General features: G+C 37.2%; 1 protein-coding gene across 1 annotated transcript; it reads left to right on the top strand.

Annotated features, from left to right (window-relative positions):
- The first annotated feature begins 15,059 nt into the window (after positions 1 to 15,059).
- On the top strand, positions 15,060 to 15,767 carry LOC112093143. The gene has a single exon (XM_024171041.1). It carries the CDS (start codon positions 15,060 to 15,062, stop codon positions 15,765 to 15,767), a length of 708 nt encoding a protein of 235 aa, XP_024026809.1.
- Positions 15,768 to 19,231: the final 3,464 nt, after the last annotated feature.

Raw genomic sequence — 19,231 nt, 5'->3', positions numbered from 1 at the left:
AGCTATTAGAAGAAAGACAACGCTCGAACAAAAGTGGATTATCATCAGTAAAAGGGGAAAAAACTCAACATAAGAAATAGCCATAAATTTTAAGGAATTAAAGAAATACAGATTAATCCATCTTTTTTATAAAAAAAATCCATAGAACCCTAAATGTTTACACCGGCAAGAACAAAGAAGGAGACCATACAAAATCCTAAATCAAAACAACAAAAGAGCAACAGAAGACAATGAAGGAAAAAACAAAGAGTGCCGTTACAGCAAGATAGAGGGAAAAAAAGGAAAAGAGTTATTTCGGAAGAGTTCAAAGACAAAATTGAAAGCTAAGCTCAAAGTCAACTTCTCAAGAAAATTTACAACATTCGGTTTAAAATTCTTTAGTATAGCATGAATGAAAATAGAGGAAAAACATAAAAATACCTCCTTGCCAAGTCGCCCCTTGACAAAAGTGGCAACTTGAGCGTAGTCCAAATTCAAAGCAACCAAGCTATTCTTTCCACGCTTTCCAAACAACATGTCGGGTTTAACAACCACTTTGGAAGACGAAACCCAAGACTCATTGTTTGCTAACTCATTGAGATCGATTGATTCGGTAATCTATGGCATAACAAAAAAAAAATCACAATTTAATCATCAAAGCTAGACACAAACACCAATCCGGAAAATTCTTTTCTAAAAAGAAAGAGAAAATAAAAACTCTTTAACGGTTGACGAAATCAAAATTCTAAAATTCTAATTCTGAATATACCTTCCTAATCCTAAATATATAAGATAAATTAAGTTCAGAACGAAGAAATACACAAACAGAACCAGATTAATCAAATCTGACAATTGAAGTGAGATCAAGTCACCATGAAAGTCACCATTACAAAAATGCAATGAAAAAAGCTAAAAGAGGCTTAACATTCGAGATCTATAAGCTAAACAGGAACAAAATCTCAAAAAAAAGAGAAAAAAAAATCGAATACTGACCTGAGCGGATTTGATTGGCAATTCACGGCCAGAAAGCCTCTTGAAATGCTCATTCAACAATCTCTTTGAATAATACTCTATGATCTTCTTGCGTGCCATTTCACCACCTAAAAATTTTCCACCAAACCAGAAAATTTCGTTTCAAATCCATACCAAACCAGACAAAGCAATCTTATTCCGCGAAAAAATTCGAACATAAACTAACCAAACTCGATCCACAAAAGCACAAAGCCATGAAAATACCAAAAATGAAAACCAAAATGAAGATCTACAACAGCAAAAATCGCAGTTTGAGAAGTGCAAATCATTGTTTAAAGAGAGAATCCGAAGAGCTCTGAGTTGGGAAGATATAAGAAAACAAAAAACATTCAATTTAGAAAGGAAAAAGGACAAAGGAGATCACTCATAATCAAACGGAATGAAAACTAAGGAAAAAAAATACAATATAACTTAAAACCGTAAAGAAACTGCAATAAGATAGGGATTTTTTTCTTTTTCTTTTTTTTTAGCCAAAAAGAACTATCTTTTTACAAATGCTTTTAGTCAAAAACAATTGGTCAATCAAAATCCAAGTAAGAAAGATTTATGAGTGAATAAGTTTTCCATGAAATAGTAATAGCAAAAACTAAATAATACCAGAATAAGGAACCAAAACATAAGATAAATAAAAAACAGAAATAAACAAAATCACGATCAAAGTGAGGAAAGCATAATCACAACAATTTTTGGACAATTTACATAAAACTCAACATGTGAAATTTAATAATAATTGTCATCATCACATTAAAAAATCAGTTAAAACAAAAATATGTCATATAAAGACATATATATAGTACCGAAGAGTGAATGACCAAAAAATCAATATCATGAGAAGAAGAGTGAATGACCAAAAAATCAATATCATGAGAAGAAGCAGCAAAAAGATAAAGAGAATAATCAAGAAATTTTAGGTAAAAAGAATATAGGATATCAAAATCCAAATAGAAAAGATACATTCACAATAATAAAATACATACATATATGAGAAACTAATAAACAGGAAGTCAATATCTTAGCAATATTGATTAACAATGAAGTAGGATCCTTCTTAAGGACTATAAATTACTAATATTTATTAACAACATAATAAAAACTTCTATGAACATAAATCATAAAAAACAAACAACACATGTTAGCAATATTACAACAGACCAATATGTTCAATATCAGCAGTATATATTAAAAAACTGCAGATAGAAGTTATTGATGGTACCTGAAACCTTGTAAATGCTGTCTTAAATACAAAATGTGGGCCAACCAAACTTTAACCAAGTCAGTAGAAAAACATAAGGATATAGAGGTAGATGAGTAAATGATGGAAGAGCAATAAATGTTTAGAAGTGAAGTACAGTCAGAAAGTGAGAAAGGAAAAAAAAATTGAAAAAAGTTAGATAATAACCATTTAAGAGAAGAGAGAAAATAAAAATAAAAAAGGCCAGGAAAAAAAAGAGAGAAAGAAACCAAACAATATTTTTTTTCCTAATTATTTTCCATATTTTAAATAATTTTAAAAAATCCCCAATTAAATTAACATGTCTAAAGCAAACACAGTACAGATGATTAGGCTTGGAAGACAAATCACTGGTCTATATATCACATATCATTAACTCATTAAATGCCAGGAAAAAATCTGGAGAACAATGGATAAGAAACATATCTAAGAATAAAAAAAAATACATACCTCAGTCGAAGGAGAACAATGGATAGAACAAACAGAGCACAACAATGAAACTTCGAATATTGGTAAAGAGGAAGAAAACAGAAAAGGTAGAAGAAAATATATTATCATAGTGAGAGAAGGAAAATAGAAAGAAAAACAAAAAACCGTCCTAATAAAAAAACATAGTTTATATACAAAGATAAGATAATTCTGTTGATAATCTGATAACAAAACCAACAAACAAATATCAACGGGTATAATGATTGATAAACAACAGGTGTCAAGAAGCATGTAAACCACAGGAAAACAAAACCAATAATAAAAAAACACAAATTAACATTTCGATTATACAAATTTATAAAATGATAAAAATACGTATCAAGAGAGAATATAAACACGACAACATAGTAGTAACTCTCCATAACCATAAAGAAATAACCATTTGAAGAATAAACCATCCAGAAAATAAGAGAATTATAATACACAAACGCTAAAAAAAAAAAGAGAGAAAAACTAAGCAGAAAAAAAAAAACAGAAAGCAGAACGAAAAAAATTTGAGAACAAAACCATAAATTTGAAAATAAAACCACAAAAAAATCAAAGCAAACCACCAAAAAAAATCAGAGAACGAAAAACAAAGGAACATAAGCTAAAGAACCGAGAAAACAAAAAAAAAAAAAATCAAGATCATAAAAATTGTTCAAGCTAAAGAACTGAACAAAAAAGTCCAAATCTCAACCCAAGATTAAAGCTTTTTTTTTTGCTTGAACATGATATCAACTTAATTAAGCAAAAATTAACCAAAGAAATTAAAAACTTTACAATCACAAAAGACATTTGGACTTCACATTTTCTTTTGATTATAACGATATAAATGTAAATGACAGCAAAAAAATAAATAAATACAAATATCATTTTCCTTCAGTTTCCTCAGTTTTTTCAAAATCCAAATCAAGCTCATTTTTCTAAACCACAAAACAGCAAAAGAATCAGCTGAATATCCCGATCAAGATCCAAATTTCATAAAATCTCAAAGCCGAAGACAAAATGTGCAGAGATCAAAATCCCAAACCCAAAAGAACTACAAAATTACACATCTCAAAGCTCATATTCCATTCCTGAAATGCAAAAAACTAAAAAAAAAAAAAAAATTAAAGCACACCACTAACAGTTTTATTAAAAAAAAAAGAAAAAACCTTACTGAAAGTTAAGTAGAAATAATGGAGGCGAAGAAGACAACCCAAATCTTCACGTGTACTTCGGAGCTCGAGCTAAATGAAGCTGGGCATGAATCATCAATTTAAAAACTGCAGGGAAAAAAACCAAGATCAGCCAGAGAAACGTGTAAACATCTACGTAAAACAATTGAAAGGGAAATAAAACATTATCCAAGAATTTTTTCAAAACCGTACGTGGTAGCCAAGACAATTTTCAACAGATTTTAATAAACACCGAAAAACGTAAAGAGATCGGGCACAAAAGCATGCGACAACCAGAAAGAGCAAAAAAATCTTTAAAACCAGCGAGGAAGAAAAAGATGATGGAACATGACCAGTGCATTCAATATCTACAGGATAAATGAGCAAGCTATGGATAGGAAGCCTCAAGAGTACCTCGAACGCTACAAATACTGTGTTGAGTCTGAAATATCAGCCAACCAAACGTGACCAAAAGATACAACGATAAAAGGATCAAAAAAATAAATAGTGGAGAATGAAGTGGAGCAGTAAATGATTCAAGGTGAACTAAGGAAGCAAAAACATGAGATGCAAGGGATAGAAATATGGGCATGCATGATAAATCCATGTGCAGGCACATTCTTAAATACACAGACAGAGAACTAATGAGCAGCCTATAACAAAATCTCACGTAAGAGCCCAAAGTCGGTGAGGAAAAAACCAAAAGTTAAAATTTCCAAATTAGATAATAAAAAGCAACACATTACTGGCAATACAGAAAAGAAGAAAAACACGTATTTAAAACATAAATATAACAATTACCACATTTTTTGGGCAAATTCTTTACACGTTTCAGAAAATAAAAAAAAAAATCAAGGATTCATTAAATACCTCTGTAGCAAAGTGAGCATAAGTCATCAACATGGCAAGACAAGTCAGCACCATAGAGTCCACAGATCAACACCTCAATAAATACATGCAAACAAAATCAAGATTAACCGGAAACAACACGGAACCACGCAAATAAGAACTCTTTTGTGAACAAAAGGACCAATCTAGGACAATAATAAACAGTTGTGAAGGAATTCTCACGAACCGTACATGCTAGCCAATTAGAAATTGGTTTCAATCTTAAGAAACACAAAACAAATCCAAACAGATGAAGCACAAAAGCAAATAACGAAGAGAATAATGTAAGTAAACATTAAAACCAGGCAAAAAAAAAAAGAGAGGCCAAGCATCTAGTCACTCAAAAACAGATAAAAATCCAAACCAAAACCGCGAATGAAGCGAGCCTAGAAGCAATCCAAGAAAACCAAAGAGACCTGCGCCAAAACCCAAATCAAACTTTAATGTGCATTAAAAAAAAATCAGAACAAAAAAGACAAAAGCAAGCCACAAATAAAAATGGCAGAACAATGTCGAAAAACACAAAACAATCCAAACATATGAAGCACAAAAGCAAATAACGAAGAGAATAATGTAAGTAAACATTAAAACCATGAAAAAGAAAAAGAAAAAGAAAAAGAAAAAAGAAGCCAAGCATCTAGTCACTCAAGAACAGATAAAAACCCAAACCAAAACCACGAATGAAGCGAGCCTAGAAGCAATCCAGGAAAACCGAAAAGGCCTGCACCAAAACCCAAATCAAACTTCAATGAGCATTAAAAAAAATCAGAACAAATGAGACACAAAAGCAAACCACAAATAAAAATGGCAGAACAATGTCGAAGAAAGAAGGGAGAAAATCCCAAAACTTCCCCCAAAATCAAAGGAGAAAGACAAGGACAAAAAATGACTGAACATGCAATGCCCCAAAGTCGGACAAAAATCGAACCCAAAACCATAAATCAAGCGAGCACAGAAGCAACCAAGGAAAACCCAACAGGCCTGCGCCAACACCCACATGAATCAAAGACCGATCCAGCAAAATCACAGTAAAAAATGGCACCAAAACCGCAAACAAAAATGCCCAAGCAGGACAGAGAAAGCAACGATAAAATCCCAAGGCTTCCCCCAAAATCAGAGGAGAAAGGCAAAGGAAATCAAACCGCCAGTGAAAGAGGACAAGGGAAAGAAGATCGAAGGAGCAAAAGATGATTGAAGGAGGGATCTACGGCGGCCACCGAAAGAGGACAAGGGAAAGAAGATCGAAAGGGGAAAGAAGGCTTAGGGCTCCACCAACCGGGAAAAGACCAAAAACACCGGGGCAAGTGACCGAAGAAGGAAAGAAGAGCAGGGCAAAACCGCGAAAGCAACTCGTAAGTGGCAAAGAGACAAAACAACCCCCGAGCAGAGTGAAGGAAAAGAAAGGAGAAAAGGGCAAAATGGCCATTTCACTGTAGAATGAACAGTAAACTGAGTCTGCGTGAACAACCCTGAGCTCTCCATTAGATTATTATAATTTGAACAAGTATAACTATTATGGAAGATATGAGAACTCATGCAAAAGAATAGTCTCTGAAGCATAATAATAATAATAATAATAATCAAGAAGTAGAAAATAAAATTTAGATGTTTAAAAATGACCAACAGATAGCAGATTTAAGTGAAAAAATAACAAGACAAAATCATCAAAGGTTTAAGTCAGGAATTAGGAGGAGGCATGTAACTAAAGCATAAGTATTTTATAGGGATCATCTCTAAGTAACTAATATAAAAAATTGAATTGAAATTATACTTGCAATGGAAAAAGAACACCATCATATTCAACAATAGAGAGATTTACATGATCACATATTAAGAATAACATAACAGAAATACGAATGGAACAATTACTGAAAGAGAAATTTGTAATCATATGACTGTTATTTATAAGAGCAACTATGGCATGAGTTGTGATCTATCAGACAATATATCAAACAGGTAACAGGCAACGAAAAAATGCTTGCCAACATTTGATCATAAGAATGGATCAAACACCTTTTTTTTAAAGAATAAATATAACACTCTAGCAACAACAATATACTGTCTTTATATCTCACAGCAACCAAACACTATGAAAGCTACCCATTACACAAGAGATTCACAAGTGCAAATGTAGATATATGTTTCAAATAATTAAAATGGGAATTCGAATCTGGCAGAAGTTAACCTTATACTTCTTTTATATTATGCAGAAATTAGCAAGTTTTTCAAACATAATAGATCAACTGGTAAAAAGTTACCATGAAAACGCGCAGATCGATGAAAGAAATCAAAGAGTGATTTAAATCTAGTATTTTAATTTGTCCTCCCATATAATTTACTAAATATTAACTCAAATTGCTTTAGACATAGAAAGACAACATATCATTGCTACAAAAATTACAAGCACTTACAGCTAGTTGATGAAATTTCCTACAATAAAAGATGAAAATGAAAATGACGTCAAACTCAAGTTTTAAATAGAACAAACAAACACACATCAATACAACGGAATAAAATAAATTCGAGAAAAAGAAGGAAATAATTAGAATTATAAAACTCACATCGACTCATATAACAGTTGCATTGAATTGGTTGATAGAGTATTTGCCATGAAATGAACCTTATCAACCACTTTCTCTCTCTCAGTTGAAGTTGAGATTAATAAGTCCAAAAAAAAAAGGAAAAAAAAGTGGATAAATAAGCTAAGATCGAAGATGCTAAATAAATCTATTTCAACAATATTTGACACGAAAAAAACTATTTAATCAATCCACAATCCCCAGAAAAGAGATGGTTCTCAAAGAAAATTAGATTGCAGAAGCGAGATTCATTCCTTATTGTGATTTGTGAAAAGAGCTTTCTTATGATAAAAAAATATCCTAAGATGACAAACTCTTTCCAACAAATAATCTTGAACAAGTAACACAAAAGATTATAATGTCACGCTGCACCTTGAATCTCACTATCTTAATTGCAATCAAGCTTTCTTCTAATGAGGAAAATAGAGGCACGTTGAGATTTATACAAACAAATTAGGAAACAGGCACGTCATATAACAAAGACTAATGTCAGAATTACAAGTAAACTCCAAACCTTCTTTCTTCTTGTTGTCTTTCAAGTTTCTCTTTCTCTACTCAATTTTTTAGGATCCCCTTCTCACCTTGAAATAGATTAGGACCATGATACAAGTGCAAGATGCTATAAATGAAAGTAAAATGTGAAAAAGACAAACACAAACACACACAAAACATGCAACAAGCTATAGAAACCAACCACTTTCAGGAGTCTTTTCTCAAGCTTAAAATGTCAATAACGCAGCCTCCCCAAACAAACTACACAAGAATCTGTCTACCTGAAAACCAAAGATGAGAACTAACATAGGTACCTCTCACATAAAATTTAGGCATAAAACCAAAATGAACAATAACCAAAAGGTAGTTGCTTACCTGCATGCATGTTCTCACATGTTCAATGAGTGTGCCAAATCGTTGGCAACTAAATGGAGATCAGGAGCCATGTTTGGTGCATTCTTGATACTAATGTCAAAATATTAGGAGGTTTTTTAGTTATTTAGTTTTTGAATAAACAACCTGATTTAAAGGGTTGAGTATCTCAGGTCTAGGGTAGTTAGGATTTTCCTATTTTTGTGGACTCTAGGTTACGTTTGCTTGGTCTATAAATAACCTATGTATTCTGCCAATTATAATCATAATAATAAGAAGAGTTTTTTCCTTCTATCTAAACCTACATGGTATCAGAGCCTCGGCTCTTTAAGAAGAAAAAACAATGGTGAAAATGGAGGCGCCACCACATCAGATGCAACATCTGAAAATTCTCAGTCCCAAGAATCGATCAATCCAGGTGAATTCGAGCACATACCAGGCTCCCGGTTGACAGTGCACAAATTGGATGGCACGAACTATCTCGAGTGGGCGCAATCGATGAAGCTGGCAATTGATGGAAAATGAAGGATGGGCTACTTGACGGGGGCGGTGAAGAAACCTGTTGCTGATGATCCAAAATTTGGCTGATTGGGGTTCAAACAATTCCCAGGTTATGTCATGGTTGCTGAACTCAATGGAACCTGCCATAGCGAAACCATATTTATTTCTTCCAATTGCAAAAGATGTCTGGGATGCAGTGAAAGAATGCTACTCAGATTTGGAGAATTCATCACAGATATTCGAATTGAAATCTCAATTGTGGCAGTCTAAGCAAGGAAACCGTAAAGTGACTGTCTACTATGATGAGATGTTGACTCTATGGCAAGAGTTAGATCAATACAATGACGAAGAATGGGAGAGCCCAAACGATTGTGCGAGATTCAAGAAAAAAGAAGAAAACGATCGGGTGTATGTGTTCTTGGCTGGACTCAATAGAAGCCTAGATGAAGTAAGAGGCAGGATTCTCGGGAAGAAACCCCTTCCCTCCCTGCGAGAAGCGTTTTCAGAGGTGCGACGGGAGGAGGCCAGACAACATACTATGTTGAAGGATGTGGTCCCTGAAATAGCAACAGAAGCAGATAAATCTGCTTTGGTGACCCGGGGATATGATGGAGACAGGAAGAAAAAGCCATGGTGTGACCATTGCAAGAAACCATGGCACACCAGGGAGACTTGCTGGAAGATACATGGGAAGCCTCCAAATTTGAAGAAAAAACAGAGTGGAGATGGTCGTGCATTTCAAACTGCGAATGAAGATTCTCAAGTGGAACAAATCAATTCGGAAACAGCACCATTCACAAAAGAACAAATGGAGCACCTGTATAAGTTTTTTCAATCTCAAAAAATGTCTAATTCTCCTTCTTGTTCCATAGCCCAGCAAGGTAACCACTTAGCCCTAACCTGTGTAACCTCAGTTCCCTGGATTATTGACTCCGGAGCCACTGACCATATGACCAGCAATCCAATGTTTTTTTCTTCGTATAATCCGTCTGCAAGAAACAAGAAAATCCGCGTTGCAGATGGCTCCCTCCCTCTTTGCAATAGCCGGAACAGGATCCATTCCTTTAACTCCTAATCTTATCATTCATAATGTCCTTCACGTCCCAAAGCTTTCTTGCAATCTCTTATCCATTAGTAAATTCACTAAAGATCTGAATTGCACAGCTAACTTCTATCATTCTCATTGTAAATTTCAGGACCTCACCTCGGGGAAGACGCTTGGCAGTGCCAGAGAAAGTGGTGGCCTTTATTTCTTTGAAGATGGATCCGGATCGAATAAAGCTGTACAAAGCACATGTTTTAAGTCTTTCTCAGTGTCTAGTGAGAATGAAATAATTATTTGGCATTTTAGGTTAGGACATCCAAATTTTCATTATCTCAAACTCTTGTTTCCAAAGTTATTTGTTAATAAAGATCATTCTTCATTTCAGTGTGAAATTTGTGAGTTAGCAAAACACCATCGAACTGTTTTCTTGCCTTTGTCATATAAGCCTTCACAAGCTTTTGCACTAATTCACAGTGACGTATGGTGTCCCCTCACGGATAACAACTAATGCAGGAAAAAAATGGTTTGTGATGTTCATAGATGATCACACTAGGACGAGTTGGGTATACCTGCTAAAAGAAAAATCAGAGGTAGAGGGAGTGTTCAGAATGTTTCATAATATAGTGAAAACACAATTCCAAGCTTCCATTCAGGTATTTAGGAGTGATAATGGCAAAGAGTACTTTAATGAGATCCTAGGGAAATACTTTGTCGACAAGGGAATCATTCACCAAAGCTCATGTAGTGATACCCCCAACAAAATGGGATAGCAGAGCGGAAAAATAAGCACATTTTAGAGGTAGCACGAGCATTATTGTTCACCAATCATGTTCCAAAATACCTATGGGGAGAGGCTATTCTCACAGCAATATGCCTCATCAATAGAATGCCTACGAGGATTTTGAACCGTGGGACACCACTAGAAGTGCTCAAAACATGCTTTCCACTTCAAAGAATCTCTGCGGCCCTACCTCTAAAAATATTTGGCTGCACGGCTTTTGTTCACATTCATGATAGAAATAGAGGGAAATTCGATCCTAGGGCAAGGAAGTGTGTGTTTTTAGGTTATGCTCCAACCCAAAAAGGGTATAAGTGTTTTGATCCGGTCACCAAGAAAATATTTGTAAGTCTTGATGTCACCTTTTTTGAAAATACACCATATTTTGGAGCTCATCTCCAAGGGGATTTTAGACATGAAGATTCGGGAAAGGTAGACCATTATGAGGATCTCATTAGGCTTGAAACCAATGAACCTAGAATTTTGAGGCAAGAGGAAAAACCAAAGGAAAAACCTGTTGTCCTTCCTATTCCCATTGAAAGTACCACAGATTCCGAGAGGAACCCCACTGCCCCTAGTCCTGATATTCAAGAAGTGAGCAGAACCAAAGAAAGGTCAAAAACAGGTGCTGAAATACAGGTTTATTCGAGAAGGCAGACAGAAAAAATAAATAAAGCTGCTGTCACTAATTTGCACAGCCATGAGTTGGAACTAAGGAAGGTAATGAACTCAGAAACTGATCCAGGGAATTCTTCAATTGACAAAAGTGTGAGTGATCACATATCTCCTGATTCCGATTCTATGAATAACCTGGATATGCCTATTGCAATTAGAAAAGGCATTAGAAGTTGCACCCAACATTCTTTATCTAACTTCATCTCCTATAAGCACTTGTCACCATCTTTTTTTGCCTTCACTTCTCATCTGTCTTCTGTGGAGATTCCAAAAAATATACAGGGTGCTTTACAGGTTCCAGAGTGGAGGGAAGCTGTTTTTGAAGAGATGAGGGCACTAGAGAAGAATCAAACGCGGGAAGAAGTTGCACTACCAAAGGGGAAAACCACTGTGGGTTGCAAATGGGTATTCACCACCAAATACAACTAAGATGGCTCTCTCGAGCGATACAAAGCAAGGCTGGTGGCAAAAGGATACATGCAAACTTATGGCATAGACTACTTGGAGACGTTTGCACATGTGGCGAAGTTGAACACAATAAGAGTAGTATTATCCTTAGCTGCTAACCTTGACTGGCCTCTGCAGCAGCTAGATGTAAAAAATGCCTTCTTGAACGGAGATCTAGAGGAAGAGGTCTATATGGAAGCGCCACCAGGCTTTGAAGGGAAGTTTGGAACCAAAGTCTGCAAGTTAAAGAAATCACTATATGGCCTCAAGCAATCACCAAGGGCTTGGTTTGATAAATTTGCAGGCTCAATGAAGAAGCAGAACTATGTGCAAGGACAGAGTGACCATACAATGTTTGTACAGCATTCAATGAAGGGTAAGATCACGGTTCTTATTGTCTATGTAGATGACATAATTCTCACTGGTGATGATGAGGCGGAAATGAGGAGGTTGAAAGAAACCTTAGCAACTGAGTTTGATATAAAAGACCTTGGAGGACTAAAATACTTCCTTGGAATGGAGGTTGCCCGCTCAAATAGGGGAATTGTTGCGTCACAAAGGAAGTATGTGCTAGACTTGTTAAGAGAAACAGGGATGAGTGGATGTAAACCAGCAGAGACGCCCATTGATCCTAATTAAAAGCTAGGCAACATTGAAGATAGAATACCTGTGGACACAGCTCGATACCAGAAATTGGTGGGAAAGTTAATATACTTGTCCCACACACGGACGGACATCGCCTTCGCTGTAAGCCTTGTAAGTCAATTTATGCACTCACCATGTGAAGAACATCTAGAGGCTGTTTTCAGGATCATTAGATATCTAAAGGGCTGTCCAGGGAAAGGATTATTCTTCACCAAAACTGGACAACGTACAGTGGAGGCATACACTAATGTTGATTATGCAGGTGCTATCTCTGATCGACGATCCACCTCAGGATACTGTACCTTTGTATGGGGAAACCTCGTAACCTGGTGTAGCAAAAAACAAATGTAGTTTCTCATAGTAGTGCAGAATCTGAATACAGAGCAATGGCTCATGGTGCGTGTGAGCTACTATGGCTAAAGCGTCTCATGGAGGAGTTAAAACAACCGATAGACAGGCCAATGAAACTGTATTGCGACAACAAAGCTGCCATTTTCCATCGCCAATAACCCAGTTCAACATGACCGAACCAAGCACATCGAAGTTGACAGGCATTTCATCTGAGAGAAACTTGAAGAAGGAATAATCTGCATGCCCTTCGTTCCAACAAACCAGCAACTTGCAGATATTCTTACTAAAGGCTTCTTCAAACTAGTTTTTGAAGATCTTGTAAGCAAGTTGGGCATGATAAACATATATGCGCCAACTTGAGGGGGAGTGTCGAAATATTAGGAAGTTTTTTAGTTATTTAGTTTTTGAATAAACAACCTGATTTAAAGGGTTGAGTATCTCAAGTCTAGGGTAGTTAGGATTTTCCTATTTTTGTGGAATCTAGGTTACGTTTGCTTGGTCTATAAATAACCTATGTATTCTGCCAATTATAATCATAATAATAAGAAGAGTTTTTTCCTTCTATCTAAACCTACAACTAAGTTGCTCTAACAAGTTGCAAAATATTCTAAGATTACAAATGATGAAAATTTTCTTTTAAAATCAAAATGAACAATGGCAGAAAAGCATACACGATGATTTGGAGAAGCTGCACTCAATGTTTCTGGAGCTTCGAAGCATGGGGCAGTATCCACTTACAACTACCATATTGTCCAATACACTGAATTGCCACTCATACACGATGATTTGGAGAAGCTGCACTCAATGTTTCTGGAGCTTCGAAGCATGGGGCAGTATCCACTTACAACTACCATATTGTCCAATACACTGAATTGCCACTCATACACGACTTTTCTGAAAAAATTAAATAAAACAATCCACTGAGAATTAACTCAGCAATATTTGTGGTTAACTACATGATGGTAAGCTTTCCATTGGCCATTAATTATACGAAAATCAGGAGGAAAAATGTGCTTACCAGTTCAGATGTTTGGAACGCTATATAAAATTAACGTCCTTACCGTATACATATATATCCATGTAATGGCATGTCATACACCAACTTTCACAAAAGTTCCAGCCACCTAAGTATAGCATAAAAATTGGTTCTTCTGAAATGTAAAAACTTAAAAAGCAGAAACAGTAAGTAAAAAATTCAGGAACAGCCAACAAGAAAAAGAATTCAAAATATCTACTCTCCCAGACAAAGATGACCAATAAAGATGAACACATCTTAAAGCGTTTTACAGAGAGAATTGGGTAATCAAGCAAATCACAAATGCCCACAAACAACAGCCAAATAAAGATTTTTGGAATTTTGTTTGCAAAGAAATGGGAGTTTAGACACACAAACACACACACACATATATATTTGTGGAAAGTCGTTTACAATAGGCTGATTGTATAGCTGTAGTTACGTATTTTGTAGGGATTTGATTTGTTTCCTGATTTCTCTAGATAAGGAGTTACCTAATATATTATCTATAGGGCTGAAATCAAGGGATTTAAAACCGGTGTGGTTATCCCTAATTTGTATATAAATAGTGGCTGTACAGAATTGTTTTCAGTGTGAATAAGAATTATTCTTTCTCCTAAAACCTAAATCCGGCTCTAAGAAATTTTCATGGTATCAAAGTAAGGCTGCTGATCCGGTTTTTAGGATTTCCTTTCAAGCCATAACCCTAGTTTCGTTTCAGTCCTCAACCGGAAAAAAACTAGTATTCCATAACCCTAGTTTTGTTTCAGTCATCAACCGAAAAAAAAAAACCCTAAACCTCATGGCATCAGAAACTGACAGCACTTCAGGAACCATGGCTGGTCAGGACAGTGTTAATGCTGGCCGGTCAGAGGGGTCCCTTCTTCTCATCACTCAACACAAGTTGAATGGTCAGAATTATCTCCAATGGGCCAAGTCAGTAATGATGTTTATCTCAGACAAAGGGAAGGACGATTACCTCACGGGATTGGCTGCTGCACCAAAGCCGACTGACCCTAAGTACAAGATCTGGAAAGCATAAAATAATATGGTGATGTCTTGGCTAGTCAATACCATGGACGCAGACATAGGGCAGAATTTCTTGTTCTACGACACTGCACAGGAAATTTGGATGGCGGCTCAAGAAACTTATTCCGATAACGAAAACACTGCTGAATTATTCGAGATCAAGGGGGCGCTTCATGATCTACGGCAGGGAGAATCAAATGTCACTCAATACTATAATTGTCTCACTTGTTATTGGAGACAACTGGACATGTTTGATAGTCCAGCTTGGGAATGTCTTGGAGATGCAACCCTTTACAAGAAAATTATAGAGAAAGAGAGAGTTTTCAAGTTTCTTCTAAGGCTTGACAAATCCCTCGATGGGCCAAGTCAGTAATGATGTTTATCTCAGGCAAAGGGAAGGACGATTACCTCACGGGATTGGCTGCTGCACCAAAGCCGACTGACCCTAAGTACAAGATCTGGAAAGTAGAAAATAATATGGTGATGTTTTGGCTATTCAATACCATGGACGCAGACATAGGGCAGAATTTCTTGTTCTTCGACACTGCACAGGAAATTTGGATGGCGGCTCAAGAGACTTATTCCGATAACGAAAACCCTGCTGAATTATTCAAGATCAAGGGGGTGCTTCATGATCTATGGCAGGGAGAATCAAATGGCACTCAATACTATAATTGTCTCACTCGTTATTGGAGACAACTGGACATGTTTGATAGTCCGGCTTGGGAATGTCCTGGAGATGCAACCCTCTACAAGAAAATTATAGAGAAAGAGAGAGTTTTCAAGTTTCTTCTAGGGCTTGACAAATCCCTCGATGAAGTAAGGGGGAGGATTCTTGGAACCAAGCCCCTCCCATCCATTCAAGAAGCATTCTCGGAAGTCAGACGAGAGGAGAGTAGGAAGAAACTTATGCTAGGAAGCTTACCGCCCATAGGAAACGAAGCTTCAGCCCTTGTAGCAAGAGGAGTCAATGCAGCCCACGACACAAAACAAAAGAAAACTCGGCCTTGGTGTGATCACTGCAAGAAAACAGGTCACATTCGAGATACTTGCTGGAAAATCCATGAAAAAGCCCACTGATTGGAAGCCAAGTCGAGAAAGAGAAGCCCGGAGCTTTGTTGCAGCTCCCGAAGACAAGGGAAAACCCACAAGCATGGAACCAAGTCTCTTTAGCAAGGAGCAAATCAAATGGCTGCAGCAAATGTTCAACCAGAATTCCAATCTTGGCCCAACTGTCTCCACAAGATCTGCTGCCCAGAAAGGTATTTTTTCAGCCGCTACTCATGTCAAAACAGAGGACTCCGCAGACTGGATTGTTGATTCAGGAGCCTCAGAGTACCACATGACTGGTGATGCTTCGTTATTTCAAGAATGTAATCCTTGCCTTAAAGAGTATAAAGTCCGGATTACTGATGGATCACTTTCTCCAGTAACAGGAATTAGAAAAGTGGTCATCTCTAATACATTGACTCTTCAGTCCGTCCTTTTGGTTCCCAAATTAACGTGCAATTTGCTATCTGTCAGCAAACTTACTAAAGATTCTAAATGTGTTGATAAGTTTTCACCCACTTCTTGTTTATTTTAGGATTTGGATTCGGGGAAGATGATTGGCAATGCTAAGGAAAATCAGGGACTCTACTGGATTAGGGACAAGACTTATCCTCACTTTATCACTCCATGACCTCCTCAGTTCAAAAATCGGATTCTTCTATGTTTTTTGATTCAAATAAAGACAGTAGCATTAGGTTACTGCATTTCCGTTTAGGACACCCAAATTTCATCTACTTGGCAAAAATGTTCCCTTCATTATTTATCAATAAAAATCCAAAATTTTTCCAATGTGAAGTTTGTCAACTCTCAAAGCATTGTCGTAGCACATACCCTATTCAAGGGTACAAACCTTCTCATCCTTTCTCCGTCATACACAGTGATATTTGGGGACCATCTCGGATTCCAAATATAACTGGTGCAAGATGGTTTGTATCCTCTATTGATGATCACACTCGAGCCACCTAGGTATTCCTTATGAAAGAAAAATCAGAGGCTGGACCCTTGTTTAGAACCTTCCACTCTATGATAAAAAATCAGTTTCAAGCCACTGTTCAAGTCTTTCGAACCGACAATGCTCGAAAATACTTCAATTCAATTCTAGGACCCTACCTTCTCGAGAATGGCATTATCCATCAAAGCTCATGTACAGATACCCCTCAACAAAATGGAATCACAGAAAGGAAGAACAGACATCTCCTTGAGGTAGCCCGTTCTATCCTATTTTCTAGTCATGTACCAAAACATTTTTGGGGGGAAGCAGTTTTAACTGCTACTTATCTAATTAATAGGATGCCATCTCGAATCTTGAAGTTTAGTACACCATGCCAAGTACTTCTTAAAATCTTCCCACAAAGCCGAGTGGTGAACACTATACCACTCAAGGTATTCGGATGTTCAGCCTATGTCCATATTCCCTCTCATCAACGCATGATGTTAGATGAACCAGTGAGTGATATGTTATAACCCTTGGGTAGAACTCATCCCCAAAAGCTAGCTTGTAGGGAGAGGGTGCCCAAATGGTTATAAACCCACATGCTAAGCCCATACTTTAGCAATGTGGGACTCAACCAGGATCCTAACATACCACCACGCTTCCGACACCGACGTCCACGGCGGCCCACTCTGGATGGCCCACTCTGGCCTTTCCAGGTCGCCCCTCCCCAGGTCGCCCCTTCCGCAACGTGGGCCTGAGGAGGAGCATGCTCTGATACCAATTGTTATAACCCTTGGGTAGAACTCATCCCCAAAAGCTAGCTTGTAGGGAGAGGGTGCCCAAATGATTATAAACCCACATACTAAGCCCATACTTTAGCAATGTGGGACTCAACCAGGATCCTAACATGATATCACCCCGTTACATCCCGAGACTGAGAAGGAACTCCTAGTCTACACCAGGCGGAAGAAGACTCTTAAACCAATAGAACATCCGGAGATTCCTATGCCTTGCCAAGCAGACAACCCGAGTTCAACTCAAAATGAAAAAGTACAAGGTAACACTGAATCTGATTCTTATTCTAATGATTTGTGCGTGCCTGATGACCTTACTAAGCCAATTGCTCAAAGGAAAAGGATTAGATCATGCACTCAACATCCTATCTCATACTTTGTGTCCTATGAGAAACTGTCTCCGAGTTACAGGGCCTTCACCACCAACCTAGACAATATTCAGATACCAAGGAACATCCTAGAGGCGCTACTACATCCACAATGGAAACAAGCTGTTAATGAGGAGTTAAGAGCCTTACAAAAGAATGGTACTTGGGAGCTTACTCACCTTCCTCAGGGCAAACAAGCAGTAGGTTGTAAGTGGGTTTTCACTGTTAAATATAAAGCAGATGGAAGTGTTGACAGGTACAAAGCAAGACTAGTGGCAAAGGGCTTCACACAGACTTATGGCATCAATTATTAGGAAACATTCGCTCCAGTGGCAAAGATGAATACTATTCGAGTACTACTTTCCTTAGCTGTCAACCTTGATTGGAATTTGCATCAATTTGATGTTAAAAATGCATTCCTCAATGGTGATTTGGAAGAGAAAGTATATATGGAAATTCCACATGGGCTTGAGCAATCAAGAGGCGTCAAACAGGTGTGTAGACTTCGAAAGTCACTATATGGTCTCAAGCAATTGCCAAGAGCTTGGTTTGACAGGTTTACCAAGGTAGTTAAGGAGCAGGGATATTTGCAAGGACAATCATATCACACGTTATTCATCAATAGAAATTCGGATGGTAGGATTACAATCCTTATTGTCTATGTTGATGACATAATTGTTACTGGGAACAATGAGGCAGAGATTGCTCAGCTAAAGGGAATCCTAAGTCGGGAATTTGAAATCAAAGACCTTGGAGCTCTAAGATACTTTCTTGGAATGGAGATAGCACGGTCTAACAAAGGAATTTCAGTCTCACAGAGGAAGTATACACTAGACTTACTAAAAGAAACAGGCATGCTTGGCTGCAAGCCTTCAGACACTCCTATGGATCCTTCCAACAAAATAGGTACTAAAGGAGATTCAGGTCCGGTAGATAAAGGAAGATATCAAAGGTTAGTGGGCAAAATAATCTACCTATCTCACACAAGACCAGACATCAGCTTCGCTGTCAACACGGTTAGTCAATTCATGAATAGTCCGAATGAAGAGCATCAAGAAGCAGTATACAGGATTCTGAGGCACTTAAAGATGTCTCCCGGCAAAGGTTTATTTTTCAAGAAAGGAACAAACAGGGGCATAGAGATCATGTCAGATGCAGATTGGGCGGGATCTTTGACTGATAGGCGATCAACCTCTGAATACTGTTCGTTTGCATGGGGAAACCTTGTCAGCTGGAGGAGCAAAAAGCAATTAGTAGTTGCTCGGAGTAGTGCTGAAGCTGAGTTCAAGGCCCTAGCTCACGGAATTTGCAAAGGAATGTGGCTAAGAAGACTTCTAGAAGAACTACAACTCCCAATCAAGACACCTATGGAACTGCTGTGTGACAATCAGCCAGCCA

The sequence above is a fragment of the Morus notabilis genome, unplaced genomic scaffold (genome assembly GCF_000414095.1).
Source record: "Morus notabilis unplaced genomic scaffold, ASM41409v2 Scaffold93, whole genome shotgun sequence".
Classification (NCBI taxonomy): Eukaryota; Viridiplantae; Streptophyta; class Magnoliopsida; order Rosales; family Moraceae; genus Morus; species Morus notabilis.
Note: the sequence above shows the minus strand (reverse complement) of the source record. Positions and strands in the feature narration are given on the sequence as shown.